At 42.6% G+C, this 15,746-nt stretch overlaps 2 protein-coding genes across 2 annotated transcripts; both read right to left on the bottom strand.

Annotated features, from left to right (window-relative positions):
* Nucleotides 1-4,254: 4,254 nt before the first annotated feature.
* LOC104291707 (chromosome unknown open reading frame, human C11orf16) lies at nucleotides 4,255-10,804 on the bottom strand. The gene is given in 8 exon segments (XM_009890976.1): nucleotides 4,255-4,329; nucleotides 4,332-4,466; nucleotides 6,222-6,394; nucleotides 6,605-6,664; nucleotides 6,857-7,519; nucleotides 8,295-8,523; nucleotides 9,687-9,834; nucleotides 10,638-10,804. Coding segments are annotated over 8 exon segments (1,650 nt in total).
* Nucleotides 10,805-14,215: 3,411 nt separating this feature from the next.
* Nucleotides 14,216-14,770, bottom strand: ASCL3 (achaete-scute family bHLH transcription factor 3). The gene has a single exon (XM_009890953.1). The coding sequence runs from the start codon at nucleotides 14,768-14,770 to the stop codon at nucleotides 14,216-14,218; it is 555 nt and encodes a 184-aa protein (XP_009889255.1).
* Between the last annotated feature and the right edge of the window lie 976 nt (nucleotides 14,771-15,746).

The following is a 15,746-nucleotide window of genomic DNA, read 5'->3' as shown; positions in this document are numbered from 1 at the left end:
TAGACACTCATCCTATTAGGAGTCTGTAATAGAGTGGGAAAAAGCAGTGGATGACTTCTACATTTGTGCATCAGCCAAGACAGTACTGCTTTGCTTGTCTTCTGTAGAGACGAAGAATCATAAAATGGGGGGGTGGGGAGGAGGAATTCTCGGACCCACAAGTTCTTGGATAAAGTTTACAAAGCATAAATAAAAATCTACAGCCAAACATAACCATTTAGGCATTTCAGTGCCACCAAGTGCAAATGATTAAAATTACGTGATTTAAAATTAATTGTTCACAATTAACTAGAGACCAAAGTTTACCCGCATTTCTTACCAAAAGTTTGATTTCATTTCTTTGCTTTGTGAGCTCATGTAAAATAATCCAGCTCACCTCCTGTAAGACAGAGATGCTCTGTGAAGCGTTATGCAATAGGTCAGAGCATTTGATGTATTTTGGGATGTAGCTCTGCAGTAAACAACAGTACATGCAACCAAATCTGTTGATGTCTGCATAACCTCAAGGAATAAAGCACAGCAGTGGATTTGGAAATAAGAATTGCTACTGGCCTTATTTTTTCTGTGTTTAGTCTTGACATTCAGAGACAAGGCAAATATAAGTGACATAAAATAGCTATTTTGGTACTTTGTGATCAAAAAGATAACCCTGGGAGGAGTTCTGTGGTGACAGCAGATGGCAGCAGAGCTGTACTCAAACATTTAATTTGCAGTGGGGAAGATTCAAGTCCCTTTACTGTGGAGCCAGAAAAGGGCTGCTGTGGACTTAAATACAATTCTCAAAACCGCTATGCTACTGGTACTAGCCTTGAGGACACTTTTGCTTCTTCACCAAATCATTTTTCAGTATTACCGTGTTCTGCTTTTCGAGCGCTGCTCCTGCACGTGCCTTGCAGAACCAGTCTTCACTGGCTAGGTTGCAAAGCACCTAGCTTGCGTATACATCCTATTAAGGATCCATAAACTATCCCTTCTTCCACCAGAGCTTTTCTCGGAGAGCCTGATCAGGTAGATGTTTCCAGAGCGTTCCTTCTGATTTTTGTGAATTCAGTTCTGAGGTGTCAGAGTCCCGATGTATTGTGTCAGGAGACCGGCATCTAAAATCAGGGCTGGCAGTTTTGCACCAGAAGGCAGATGTCCTTTGGACTTCCAGGCGTTGTTTTCATCCTAACAGGAGAACAAACCAGCCAAGTACTACAGAAGATCAGTAGCTGTGCAGTTCTGCTTTTAATTGGAAATCTGCAGAGGTTGTGAGCATGGCTTTGATGCTTCTCCACATAATATTCTCTGGTTCTATTGTTGCCCAGAAGTACTATGGCTTCGTCGCAGCCTGTAGATGCAAAGAGCATGAAATCAAACACATCTGCAGATACCATGGCAGACAAGCAGGGGAAAGAGAGGTGGAGTCCTCAGAAGGAGGGGTAAGTAGGTGGTGTTTGTTTTGATTAAAGGTTCTTCCTTCCCTCCCATGGGACAGCTGTTACCCAGCTGGTGTCGGTGACACTTGCTTACACTAATGTATGTGGTTTGACATCATGAGCATATGAACGCTTCGACTGATCCGAGCCTTCTGTTGAGAAGGGGGCAGAGTAACCTGGGGTGGCACCAATCAGTGTCATATCAGTTCTTTGCTGGAGGGGAAAATTTCCTGGACATAAAGCATCCCCTCTCTCAGGGGCTGAATTTGCCTTTTGTGTTGTACCATTAGAAAACTCTTATCTTTTTCTTTCCAGAGGACTGAAGCTTCTGCAGCACCCAGTCAAGCTCAAACTTGCCAGCAACATGTAAGTTCATAGAATACTTTGTTTTTAAATTGAGGTATAGCACTTCTTTATCACTTTGCATCAAGCTGGTTAAAATTTGTGACCGGGTGTGGAGACTTCGTGATGGCACAGAATATTAACCAGCGGTTAATGCCATCCTGATGTACGTATAGGTGGACAGCAGAATGGGCATACAGAGACTTGCACAATTAATTATAAACCAGATTGTAGCATTCTGGCACATAACCGGTTAAGAGTCTACTTTATATTTTGGACTGGTGCAGAACATCAAAGCTGTGATTAATCTTCAGGGTTCTGTGATTTGCATCAGCGACCATATCCCAGGAGTCTTCCGGTCTCACCTCGTTTGTGCTCCTGACACATTCCCTGTGCTGAGGAAAGGCATGCCGCGAGGCACGTGGCACTCGCTCAGCCAGTTGTGCTCGGGGGCCCTCATACATTCTCTCTGAAGACTCCTGTTCCTCGAGGAGAAAACCTTTTTTTATTTTTCAAAGCCTAACACCTCACCAAATCAATTTCAGGAACCTCTAAGCCACAAAAGATGAGGAACATGGAATCTGTGCCGCAGTACAAATTAGTGGGAGCACCCTTGTTGTATGGAGGTTTTCCAGGTTTATGTTCAAAAGGGTTTAGGTCAGTAAGTTTCAGTTTTGTGAGGTTACGGCATGTAGATTATTTCCATTCATTGAAACATTAGATGAAATACTTTGAGTATAGCACTTGATAATTTTTGTATTGACTAAAACATTGTACAGTTTTGTCCATGCTGCCTGTATATTTTGAAAAAATCTTAGTACGTTTATACAGCAGCTGAAAAGTAATATTCAAAATTTTTATTTTTGTGGAAAATCTAAGATGACTAAATAGTAATGACACTTATTTTTCCCCCCCCACTAAAGACCAGACGAGCTTCCAAAGACATCTACATTGAAGTTTCTCCTGGTACATATTCTGTCACAGCAACCTCAGAGGACATGGTACAACAAACCCATGTGGTAGATGTCAACGCAGGACAAAGTGTTGATTTAACTTTTGTTCTATGATGTTTGTTGCTTCTTGGCAATCACAGGAATAAAATACGAGGCTGTTTTAATGCATGTAATAAACTATGTATATCTTTTTCTTGTTAGCACTTTAACAGTATCCTCCTCTTTGGGACTCCATTTTTATGGCCTGTATAATATTTTCTAGTTAATGCAATTATATGCAGCCTACTTTGTACACTGATTTTATAAATATTTGTACATTGTGTGCCTTAAATCCAATTATGTGACTGTGTGATTCCAGGTTCATATGCTTTAAAGAATTAAAGGTACAATCAGTGGAATAAAATACATAATTTAGTCTTTGTGATGACAGCTTCTTTTATATTATCCACAGACAGAACATCCGTGTCACATTCTTGACCACAGAGAGCATGACCCGTGTGTTATGAATATGGATGTACATTAGCTTCCGTGGGCTGGAAGTGATTTTAGAACAGCTGGCTCACAACACGTCTCTCCTACCTGTACTTCTGTTATTCCTATAAATAAATAAAATGCAAATGAAATTCACTGTCTAGGACCCCCAACTCAGGAAGGTGCTTGAATATTTGGCAGATATTCGGTATAGGCACAAAAACTATTGACACTTCAAGTCCTGTCTCTTTGCAGGCTCTTACCTAGGCTAAACAACAATTAGCTGCCTTTTTCAGTAGGCGGTAGGGTACCCCGAATTTTCTCCTATTTCCTGAGGGGAAAAGTACTGCTGAGCAACAGCACGCTGCAGCTTATGACCAAGTTCGTACGCTGTAAACACGAGCAGTCCCACTAACAAGACTCCCTGGATGCTTAACTCTCCCAAAGGATCAGATTTCATGCTTAGAATTAGTGACATGACCTATATATATTTGTAATCTTTTTGCAACTGATGGTATTAAGGTTTCAGTTAATTTTCATGGGAATATAAAATCCAGTGACTCGAAGGCTGGATCTCTAAGCGTTTTTGTTGTTTGTATCTATAATAGTAGGTCCTTTACCCTCCAGCTACTTTCTCTTCTGCTTTAATCCTGAAAAAAATATTTTCAGCTGTCAGCTTGTATTGTTTCTCCATTCCTTCTGGCTTTCTACAGAAAGAAATCGCTATGCTGAGTTCCTCCAGCTGACTCCAGGGAACTAGACAAACGGGAGGTTTATTAGACCTTTGCTGTGCATGTTAAGGCTTTTAGTGCTCGTGCTGGTTTAGCTGATCTCTCCAGAATTGTAAAGTCAAATCCAAATAATTAGGAATTTAATGTAACACCTTGGAGTAAAGAATAAGAATGCTGATTTTTTTTGTGGGTGGAAATGGATTCTCAGTTACTAAAATCATACAGTTATCCATAAAGATATTCTACGCAGACCTAAATCAGAACTTGATTTGCTTAATAAATGTAACACTGATATAGTATAAGCAGTTTACCTGAAATTGCAGCTCCTGACTTCATCAGTTATACATTTATTGAATTCTGGTTGATCAGGTCTTTCTCTGCTCTGTTGCAAGTGAGCTCTTTGCTGTTTTTTCTGTCTGTGCTTTTCTGACATATTCTGTATCATCAAGTTTGTTGTCTCCTATGCAATTTGCTTGACGTTTGTCATCTGACTCTGTTTTCTTTCTTGCTTTTTTATATCTTTGTTTTTCTGATGCTGCAAAACCTCCTTCCTGGAGGACAGAAAACAAATCGCTTGGAAGTCTAGTCTAAAAAAAAGCATCAATGTCTTTGTAACTGCTGCTTTCCTGGCTGTAAGATAGGTACCTCTGCCTCACGCAGCTTTAATAACGGTATAATTTCTGTGGTAGTACAAGCTTTACTGCGGAAACACAGAAGCTTACAATAAAACCATAGGATTTTCAAAAGCTGTTAGGCTTTGACCAAACTTTGCTCCTTCAGAAGTCAGGAGGATTTTTGGTGACTGCAGTGGGAGGGCATCAGCCCCACAGAGCGCACCTCTGGGCAGCCTGCTCTCTAGCTTCACTTGTTTGTTGCAAGTGACTTCCGATGCAATCTGTATTATATGATAAAACATCGTCAGCTATCTCAAGGAGTAGCTATGTATCTTCTGGGCTTAAAAACACCAAGGGCTATTTTACAGGAATAAAAGTATGTCATTATACTCTCTATTGCATCCACTGCTGTGATTCATGCTGCTGGTTTGGGGCTAGAATGAAGCCACTCTGGTTTCTTTTTAGTTTTACCAAAAGGCAAAGCGTGTTACTTCAGTGCACAGCTGTGACGCTTGCTAACATAGAGCATGTCTGCCTGGAGCTCCATACTGGCCTAAAAATTCCTAGGAAATCAATTACAAAGGTGTGTAAGTATGATTATTTAAATAATAAAGCAGGAACCATACAGTTAATGAGTTGGTAGGCATCTGCTTAAAATTAATGCATATAATTTTGAGACTACAAGATATATTCCAGTATATTCTCTGTTCACTAAGACGTCATTAACGGATTAATCTTCTCCTAAAGAAAATCCTGTAAGTTAGCACGTTCAAAGTCTTACTCTGCAGTCAGCTCACAGCAGCAAGAGCGTGAAGATACAGAAGATGTAATATTTGATTTCTGATACATAATTTATTAACTGTACCCCGGCTCTCTTGTGTAGAACAGCGTTTCTGTTCATTCTGCTATTCTCTTTCATCTTCCCCTTCTTCCTGCAAGCTTTTTTGCTTCCTCTTCTCTGTCCTTTCTTTGGCATTCGTTTATGACTTTTTTCAAGTTTTTCTAAAGCAGGAGGGGATCACGGCCAATGGAAACCAAGCCTAAGAAACAGGGTGTTGTGCTCGTTCCTAGCTGTGACACAGTTTGCTCGCTCTGTATCCCCTAGCTTTAGGGTAGGGATCTGCTGGTTAAACTGCTTGCTTGGTGTGAGGGAGTAAGAGAAGATGCTCAGTAAAGACTGTTTACTAAAAATAGCTCCTTTTATCTTTCAGAGATAGAGATCATGCCTATCGGAGCGTGACTGGCAGAGCGCAGCACCTTTCTAGACTGAATCTCGTGTTTTATTGCTGCTGACAGTCACAGCTGTCCCTGTCCAGGGCCACTCACGTAGGTCCGACTTCCACAGGACTTCACTGGGCTGCTGGCAATGGGCATTTGGCGGGTTTCTGAATTGAAATCTGCATTGCTAAATGCTCACGCAGTTACTGGCACAATCTTTTCCATTTTACCAAGTAGCTTCAGCCCCTCCTTAGGGTTTGGGGATTTTAGGTTTTGGTTTTTGAGGTCTGGGGTTTTTTTAATTAGTGGGGAAGTTCTCTGCCTATCACAAAACTGGTGAATGGCCTTCGCAAGCAGTTAAGTTAGAAACGATGTATTTTTCTAGCCAACCTCCAGACCATTAACAAAAATATTTCTTCCATTCAAACAAATCATGTGCTTACATAAACACAGTCTTAATACAGATTACCTTACCCCCAATGACAGCTTGAAATCTTGATCTCTTAAGATTTCTTCCATTGTCAGTTGGCCTCTGGGAGACTGCTTGATGGTTTCAAACATTGCAACACGGGACACGTCCCCAACAGAGATAGCTTTGGATTCCAGCTTGCCTTTTGTACATGTCCTGTTGCAACTGCCAAGTCCTGGGAAGGAGTAAAATGGTATCTAAGAGTGAAACCAGAACCAAAATGGAGAAAAATTCCTTTCAGAAGAGAGGAAAATGCTCTTTAAACCTGAAAGGAATTCTTTCAGGCGATTTAGTCTGCATGGAGTCGCTCTGACGGTTAATGAAGATGTTAGCATCATTAAAAGTGTAGGAAAATGATGGGGAAGAAACTCAGAGAGGGATATTGGTGCTTCCAAATGAGATTCATTGTTCTGGTAGTTTTCCGTGGGATAAGTTGCTAAAAGAAGAGCTAGCATGCAAGATGAGGCAGCAGAAACGTTGGGGAGGGGGAAATATTGTATCTGAGGCTAAATATAAAAATTTATAACATTGATACCGATTAACTACAGGCGAAGTCACTGCCCAGATGAAGGGGACACAGAATACGTTTGCTTATTTCTCTCTGACTGCTTCTTCCCCATGAGGGGTAGCTAAAAGGTACCTGAACTATTGGGATGGGACTTGTGGTGGCTTTTTTTCCAGTATTTCCCCTCTGGTCTTGCCGAAACCTTTAACCCTGGCTTCTCAGGACAGCCAGAGTCTCTGTCAACAGCGCTGTCCACCACAGTATTCTTAGCAGGGAATAGCTCCAGGTCACATTCCAAATCAGAAGAGGGGGAAGATGCTGCCACAACTGCTGGTTCTTCTTGGTTTGGGCCTTCCAGTTCTAGAAGGTGTGGAGAGGGCTCGCTGCTGGACTCTGCCTCTTCAGTTCCTCTCTGAAAGACCAGAGACCTGTATGGAAGAGGCCACCAGGCATCAACGTGGGGATGGCAGCAGCAGATGCACCTTACACATGCTGTCAAATAGCATATACCATCACAGCGACAGTGGAAATGGGGCCAGCAGGGTAAGCAGAGCAGGCAGTGCTTAACAAGGCTATGTACAGCACAAACAGGAATCAGGGCTGGTTTAGGACTGCATGGAAAAATACAAGAGTTAGTGTCTGGACTTTCTCTGGGCTTCAATCTGCTGGTGAAGGGCATATGGATCATCTCTACAATCCTCTCCCACAGGCCAGGAGGGATCCACAGAGCTACATCTCGCGGGAGTTTCACTTTCTTGTCATTCCAGAACTGGACCACAATTTCTTCATCTTCTGAAGCTGTTGAGAGAAAAGGTAAGCAACCATAAGCAGCTGGCCTGCCTGGGCAGCACACACATACAGATCAGGCTTTGCAGCTTTATGGACTTTCTACTCCTGTCAAGCATCAACTATTGCCCCTCTCTGTAACACCTTACCGTAATGTCCTGGGGGGTGGAATGGGCCGCTGGGCATCATTGGTGTGACAGCAGGCCTGGCAGCATCTTTCCTCCCAATTTGTCATCAGATGAACAAGAAAATGTTGACTGAGTAACATTTGTTGTTGCAGCCCAAGTTAGCAGTGCTGCTTCGAGAATAGCATTTTGATAGGTCAGTGGATCCTGACTGCCAGACATGGGAAAAATGAACGAGCTGTTCAAATCTCCTACGCTTGGGTGATAAAAATCACCGCCAGATGTACCATTCCATACAAATGTAAGCATTCGAGCACAGATGGGTGCTTCCTGAGAGCTGCCTCACTTGGATCCCTCAGGAAAAGGCCATTGTCCTTCACATGGCAGAGACAGCCATGTCCGAGCAGATGGGAAATGGCACATTGGCAGACACAGAGGATGACATTTTTATGGGTCACAACTTCCTTAGGGTCAGACTGATGAGGTTACATGCAGATAGACATCGGCAAGTCCCATCAGCTCCTGCAAGCCTTAAGCAATGCTAAACTATAGTCTGTGCACTGGTGTTTCTCTGGCAGTAACACCACGACAAGAGTTTACCCCAACAGTCTCACTATCGTTCCCAAGCAAGGCAAGCAAGGAGAGGGCAGCATCCTTCTTACCTCGTAAGGGGTCCCTTGTCTCAATTCCTGTGAGGACGGTTCCTGGGCCATACCTGGCCATATCTGGCTCCCAGGGTGCCAGCACGTTGTCTCCAGGGAGTAAGGAGTGCTTCATGGTGTTCACGTATTCCAGGATGTCATCCTTCGCTGTTTTTTGCACACACACTGGATGCCCTCCTCGTGACACAAGTGGTTTGGCAAACTCTACCAGGAACATGCCTCTGTCACCCTGTTACCAGAAACAAAAGAATAGTTTCTCTGAAAAACAGTCTGTAATGTGTCAGGTCACGTAACCTTCACCAGGAGGCCATTCTGTGGCTTGGTCAAATCACCAAGTCAGCCTGAACAGTAACTAAACAGATGCCAGACTAATACCACACACAAGACAGCCAGAAAAGCCACCAGGAGACTCACCAGAAAGCATGATGAGTGAAGCATATGTACATGTTCACTGCCACTAGGACCTGTATTTTCTTCCCCAAGAGAAAAATCTATAGATAGAGTGCAACTGGATTTCACAAACCACGCCATGTGCACCAGATAACAAGGGACACCGAGGCCGTACAGACCTGTTCTTCGGTCATGCCCACATCCTTCCTCATTACATACAAGACTAACTCTGCTTCTTGGGGGGTTGTTGGGAATTTTTTTTTTTTTTCCACCTATATTAAGGCCTGTCAAGAGGCTTTCCATCAACAATGAAATGAGGTACTTCCCTGTTCTTAACAAAGAATAGGCTCTTTTTTCTGTTGAGTTTGAAGTGCTAACAAACTAATGAATTAAAGCTTTCACTAACATTTCTGAAAAGACACCGAGCCACTGGTCTGTAGCTGCCTCAAGCTGGAAGTGTGTACACAAAACACTAACGCTTTTCCTGTGCTATTGATGGTTGTGTGTCCACCCACAACAACAGCTCACACCGCTCCCAGCAGCACCCGTGCTGTCTGAGCCTGGCTCAGAGCCCAGCGCCAACAGGAGAGAGACAGCTCTACTGAGGTGCACCAACCCACCGTTGCAGGGGCACCCATCTTCTGCAGGAGGTGCGGATCCCCGAAACGCGCCTGCTCACTCCAATAAATGGACTCAATACAGGAGGCTGAGCAGAGCAAGGACCTGACCATTACGAGTTTATTGGTACCCGAGGCTGTGCGGCGCACGAGAGGCTCACCCGGCGTGCCAGGCAGCAGGAGGCGCGGACAGCCTGGAATTAGGCACATCAGGAGCTTTATGAATGGACATAATCACGAGCATAACCTATCTTAGTGATCTGTTCTCTAATCTAATCCGAAATCAAAACCGCAACGCTAAACTCTGGTGGTGCGCGAGGACAACTCGTGGACCGCACACTTTATTACACATACCCACAGGTACCGCACAGCGACTGCCGCTCACCTCTATCTCCTCTTTTATTGTACCACGGTAATAAAACCCATCTTGTTCCCTTCTCACCAGCACAGGGACGTTGCTGTCTAAGCCCACTGGTCTCCCCAGTGTACTCAGCCTCTTCCACGCTGGGCCAGGGGAGGGGAGGCACTGGCACCTTGAAGAAAAGAAAATGGGTCAGCACTGAGAGAAACAGCTTCTGTAGGTCAGGGTGGGGGGAAGATTTTGTAAGATTTAAGAACTAGATCATTCCACCTCATTTTGTAGCACTCCCACAGGCCAAGGTGTGTGGGAAGAAGCAGAAAACTTGCTTGTGCTGGGGCAATTCCTTGCTCTCGGGGGAAACAACATCAGTGCCTGTTTTTACTCTGATCACTTAATTTTCGGGTTTAGAGGAAGTGAGCCAGGAGTACGCCGGAATCCTGGGCCAGCATTACCGGCGCTAGCTCCTTTCCTGCTTACATGGTAAGCCGATGCAACCCTTAACACCAGGAGAGAGAAAGGATCCGTCTCCAGCACAGAGCACAGCGTAGGTGTGCTCAAGCGCGCTGTAGTGATGGTTTATATCAGGCATTCAGGGAACAGCAAAGTAGAAAAGTAAACAACAAATCTGCTGGTTGATGACAGATTCAAATTCAATACAGGAAAAATAATCCCGTCACAGAGCATTAGAAACATTTCACAGAAGATGGCTGCTAAGGCAAAAAGCTTTTATTTATCCAAATAATATTAAAGGAATGTTTCTTTGATAGGAGGTTTACTCAGGCTTTGCTTTTCATAATCTCCAGGGTAGCAAATCACTTTAGTTAATAATGTCTAAAAACTGTCAGTGCAGGGGAAGAGAAAGCTCAAATGATGTTCAGGTTGCTAATTTATTAATCTGACACACCAGCCTGTTTTGTCCTACTAGATATCATGAAAAAGAACAAATCACAGACTCAAACAAGAACTTGACTTTACCTCTGGGGGATGAGGGGCTCGGCGACCCAGGCGGGATGCACTACAAAAGAGCTCCTGGAGCAGGGGCTGACAGCAGGTACGACACTGGGGCATGAAAACTTGTCCAGAGCTGGTGTAGCACTGCAATACCTGCGATTTGTAGGCAGGAACCCTTCTGAATGAGCCATTCTTGCATATGCAGCTACCCACAGGACTCAGCCATCATCTGTTGGTAGTTGAAAAGAGAAGACAATGTACTGGTAAATTCCAGCACAATCAAATGATTTCCAGTGTACCGCAAGAACTCAGTAGCTTTTATTAATTGTTTATTTTTATTTAAAAAAGAATGAATTCAAAATATCCAGACTGGCATTTGGCCAGATGAACCCATATCACTGACTTCAGTGATCTTCAGTCATCCAGATCACTGTGTGGCAGAGGGACAGAAACACCCAAGGAAACCAGAAATGCTGTGAACATCCCCAGGAAAGCAGTAGCTTTCACCTCCCTGCAACGTTCATTTCCCTCTGTAACATCCAGCTTTCTTTTCTTATACCTACTCTCCTTTAAAGCTTTCTTGCACACAGTCCCAGCCAAACTTTCCCTATTTTACAAGCTGAGACTGAAACTACAGTGGAAGTTGACAAGCTGAGTAAACTGACAGTTCTTGAACACCATGTTAGATTACAGTTGCCTGTTACTTGTTTTATTTATAGTGATGTATTAAGAAGAAATATTTTGATCTTTCAGCTGACCTGTCATGTTTTACAACAGTAGGATTATGCCTTGCCATGAGAAAGAATGAGACGCTCAGATTTGACAAGTGATAACTATTCGGAGGCTGTCACGGGAAGACTGATGATGTGATGCTATCTCTGGTAATCTGACAAGATGTAGTAGAAAAGCTTCCATTCCTTTTTCTTTTTTTCTTTTTTTTTAATATTGCTTAGAAATGTTTAGAATGCTTAGGGTAAAATGTGCATGGAAATTCAACAACATATAAAATTTAAGTGCCTAATTTACTTTACAAAATACAGTTTAAGCACTCATATTATGTTTAAATGTTTTTTTCTCTCGTCTAAGAGATATGATCTAGCAGTTCCTTTTATGAGGACTCCCAGATATACATAGTTTCAGAAAACTAGCACACCAAACCCAGCAAGAAGAGCGGATTAACTGCTGCAAAACACGTCTTTAAGTCAGGAAATCAACACAATATATTCACTTGTTTCACAACTATGAAGACCCCCTTATGAACCAAAGCAAGCCAGAATCAGTAATACTTTGCAAAGGAATGCAACTATTAATTCTACATTAAAGCCCATTTAAAACCCATTCAGCCCTATCACTGCTGAGAGCCAGGTCCACTATTTCTGTACAAAACAGGGCACTGACAAAGGCAATTTTGCAACATTCTGAGATATTATTTTTTTTCCTGGATAACTCCAAGTACTTGGACACAGCAGCTTTTCAAACTTACCAGCTATTGCTAACACCATACCCGGTCGATTTGGATTTAGTCCCGATGCAGGAATCTCGCCCTTTTGCCTGTTCGACGCAGGAAGCCGTTTGCTGCCAGTGTTTCCTAGTTGCTAGGGAGGTTGCCAGTCGTTACCACCAGGATGGGACACCCTGACCTTGCCAGTTAAAAACCAGTGGAAAGCGACTACAGATAGGACCATTTGTCTGCCACGCATCCGCTCAATTTTCAACTCCCCATTGATCTAGATGATACTGCACTGAAGGACTGCAGGGGCAGAGAAGGAATTATAAGAGGGTGCAGTGTCCTCTAGGCTTTTTGCCTACTACTGCAGGGCAAAAAATAGCATTGTACCAAGCTACAGTTCAGACGCAGAAAAAAAAAAAGCCCACCACCACAGATTGTGACAAATACATTGGTTTGAAGCGTGGACAGAAAGGCTGAAGCTGAGACAAGCTGATGTCAAATCGTTATACAAACTTTCCCTTTTCACAATAAAGGGGAAAGACTCACGATTTCTACCCTTTCCCTGCAAAGTGCATATCAAAAACATGCCAGAATACAACGCAGAAATCTACCTGTGGGATCCCTAATCTTCATTTTCTCCTTAACAAGTGTTAACGCTTTTTCTTTTTTCTTTTTTTTTTTTTTTCAGGCGGGGAGGGGGAACTTAATTGCATTTTGTAGGCATTTTTCAATTCACTCCTATAAAAACAAGATAATAGACAGGATGACTGCAATTAGGGACAAGGATATAGCACTTGGGAAATCTGTAACCCTTTTCTGTATATTCTGCTGTACCCACAGACTGCCTGCTCTCATGCTGTCAGCAGAACTATTCTTTAGCATCAGTAGAATCATAGAATCATAGAATGGTTTAGGTTGGAAAGGACCTTGAAGATTATCAAGTTCCAACCCCCTGCCATGGGCAGGGACACCTCCCACTAGACCATGTTGCCCAAGGCCACGTCCAGCCTGGCCTTGAACACCTCCAGGGATGGGGCCTCAACAGCCTCTCTGGGCAACCTGTTCCAGTGCCTTACCACCCTCAAAGTGAAAAACTTCTTCCTAATGTTTAATCTAAACCTGCCCTCTTCCAGTTTAAAGCCATTCCCCCTTGTCCAATCGCTACATGCCCTAGTAAAAAGTCCCTCCCCCGCTGTAGTAATACAATTCCCTTATATACAGCAAATTTTAAGAACACTTTGCCAATTATGAGCTAAACTTTCTTCACCATCTTCACATAAATCTATGGTAGACCACTTAGCTGAAAGCATCAACAGTACAGAGGAAAAGACTGGGAGGTCAGGGAAGACCACCCCAGACCTCAACCACTATCAGTAATCCTGAAAATTTCTGTTCCAGATTACTTTCTTCCCCCAAGGCCAAGACTGTGCCAACCCTCTTTATACTGTGCATTGTGTAAGCTGTTCTAGTAATTTTAAGAGCACTTAGAACTGAAGAAGAATACCTTTTTCAATAGAAATTAGGTTAAATAAACAGTTTTTACTGGGATTAAAATATCATTAATAAGAAAAGGATGAAACAGTACTTGCAAGACATTATGCTTTTCCTATGCTTCAGAGAGCTGCTACTCTCCTCTTTTTATTTTCCCCCTTTTAAAGTAAGTTATCCTTTCTGCTGCATCTGATGACATTCCTGGGAACCTCTGAAAAGACCTTTTAACAGAAATACTGGCAATTAAACCAAAAATCTTTTAAGAAAGCACATGTGAGAGTAAACCAGTAACGTTACAGAAAATATGAGGAATCTCAGCCCCATCAGTGGAAAGATTTTATTTTAAAGCATGCAGGTTGTGATGATACATACAGTTACTTCACACATATAGGTATTACATTTTTGGTTTGGTGACAATTTTAGATGTGTTTTCCGATTTCCATAAATTAACTAACTTAGATCATTCAGATGCGATTTCCCCAGTTGTCTTTTCCATATCTAAGTGTAGTTACTATCTGCAAAATTAGAACTCTCTTCTGTGGGCTGATACTGACGCGCACTATGATCTGCTCCCAAGACGTGCTAGGAACATGCTCATCACTAATAATATAGCGGCTGCTAGGCTCCCAGACAGGATACCTTTTGCTTGGTTTGGAATGGTTTAGATTGTCTTCAAAAACTGGTTTTGTTTGTTAATTGCTTTAGGTGCTTGGCTTGGCTCCATGACGTTTTTTTCTGCTGCCACAGAATCACTGTACAGAACAGACTGTAGGTAGCTAATGTATTTTATCGCAGCACGGAGTGTCTCTACTTTGCTGAGCCGTTTCTCCACATATTCCTTCGGTAGGTGATGCCTCAGCTTAGCATAGCCTTCATTGACACATTTAACCCTCTGTCTTTCCCTCTCATTCCTCTTCCTGATGAAAGCTGGCCCACAGGAGTACTCACTTCTGCGGTAACTGGAATGGGCCATTTGGTAAGGAAAGGTGCAGGGCTCACTGTAGAAGTTCTCCGCAAGGAGATGCTCAGACATGAAAGGAAGGAACGACAAATCTTCAGAGCAAGTGACCTGGTTTGGTGTTTCTGGGTACACGTGAAACGTGACCACCGGGTCAGCACAGAAAGGTCCAGCCAGCTGTACGCGCTGAGTCTCAGCACAGATGGACAACTTGTCCATGAGGTTACGGTAGCTTTTGCCATCCATTAGGTTTTGCATTTAACCTGGAAATGCATAATCACATAATAGTTTAAACAACTCATACCAAACAGAAGGAAAACAACTCACCTGGCCTTACCAACACTTGGCATTACTGGCATTTTCCACGAGAGACTTTTAACGCATTTGTGACATTTTAGAATAATGTTGGAAGACAGTTACATAGAGTGGAAAATGTCCCATTTGAAAATACAAGAGGGTGCAAGTCAGCAACACTGACTAAAAAATTCACAATAGATTTTAAGAAAATAAAGCCACTAAAGCTTCCTAAAGGCAGTCTCCTTTCACCTCAGCTTTAGAAACTAAGATCTACCTTTATATACCCCACATAAGTATAGCTTGTTCTGAATCCTCCAAAGTTTACAGCTCTACAGACAATAAACAAAGCAGGTCAACAACTGGAGCATTCTCGCAACACCCTTCTCCTCCCTGAAAAAAATTACATCTACAATTCCAGTAACAGACTCTCTGTCCATACCAAAAAGCCTTCAAAGACAAACTGCTTTTTCTCTCTATTCATTTGATGTCTCATTCACTATACTATCTTAAATAGATGGGAAACTTGTGCAAGGAATGGATCTCAATCTTAACTTCATGTCTATCAAGCATTAAATCCATTCCGCATAAAAAGTTTTACAAAAAGTTTAGGGGATTAATTTCTGCTAAACCTGACATCTCCTTGGGCCCTCATGCTTCTTCTGCACTCACCTGCATATTAAAAAGATACGAAATACTAAATGCAATCCTACTGATAGAGAATTATGAAATAATCAATGTATTTGAAGGGACAAAAAACACGTCCCGGTAATATTGTTCCAATTACAAATTATTATACTAAGAAGGGACTTCACATAGTTGTTGGAGCACTGCTAGAAACCTGTAACCCAGACTGGCCTACTAAAACCACATACCCTCTCTTCAGAGCAGCATTACAGCAGGCATAACTACTCATGTCACCCTTACATATTTACTAGAA

The sequence above is a fragment of the Charadrius vociferus genome, unplaced genomic scaffold (genome assembly GCF_000708025.1).
Source record: "Charadrius vociferus isolate BGI_N301 unplaced genomic scaffold, ASM70802v2 scaffold248, whole genome shotgun sequence".
Lineage (NCBI taxonomy): Eukaryota > Metazoa > Chordata > Aves > Charadriiformes > Charadriidae > Charadrius > Charadrius vociferus.
This window is presented reverse-complemented; position numbering and strand designations above follow the sequence as displayed.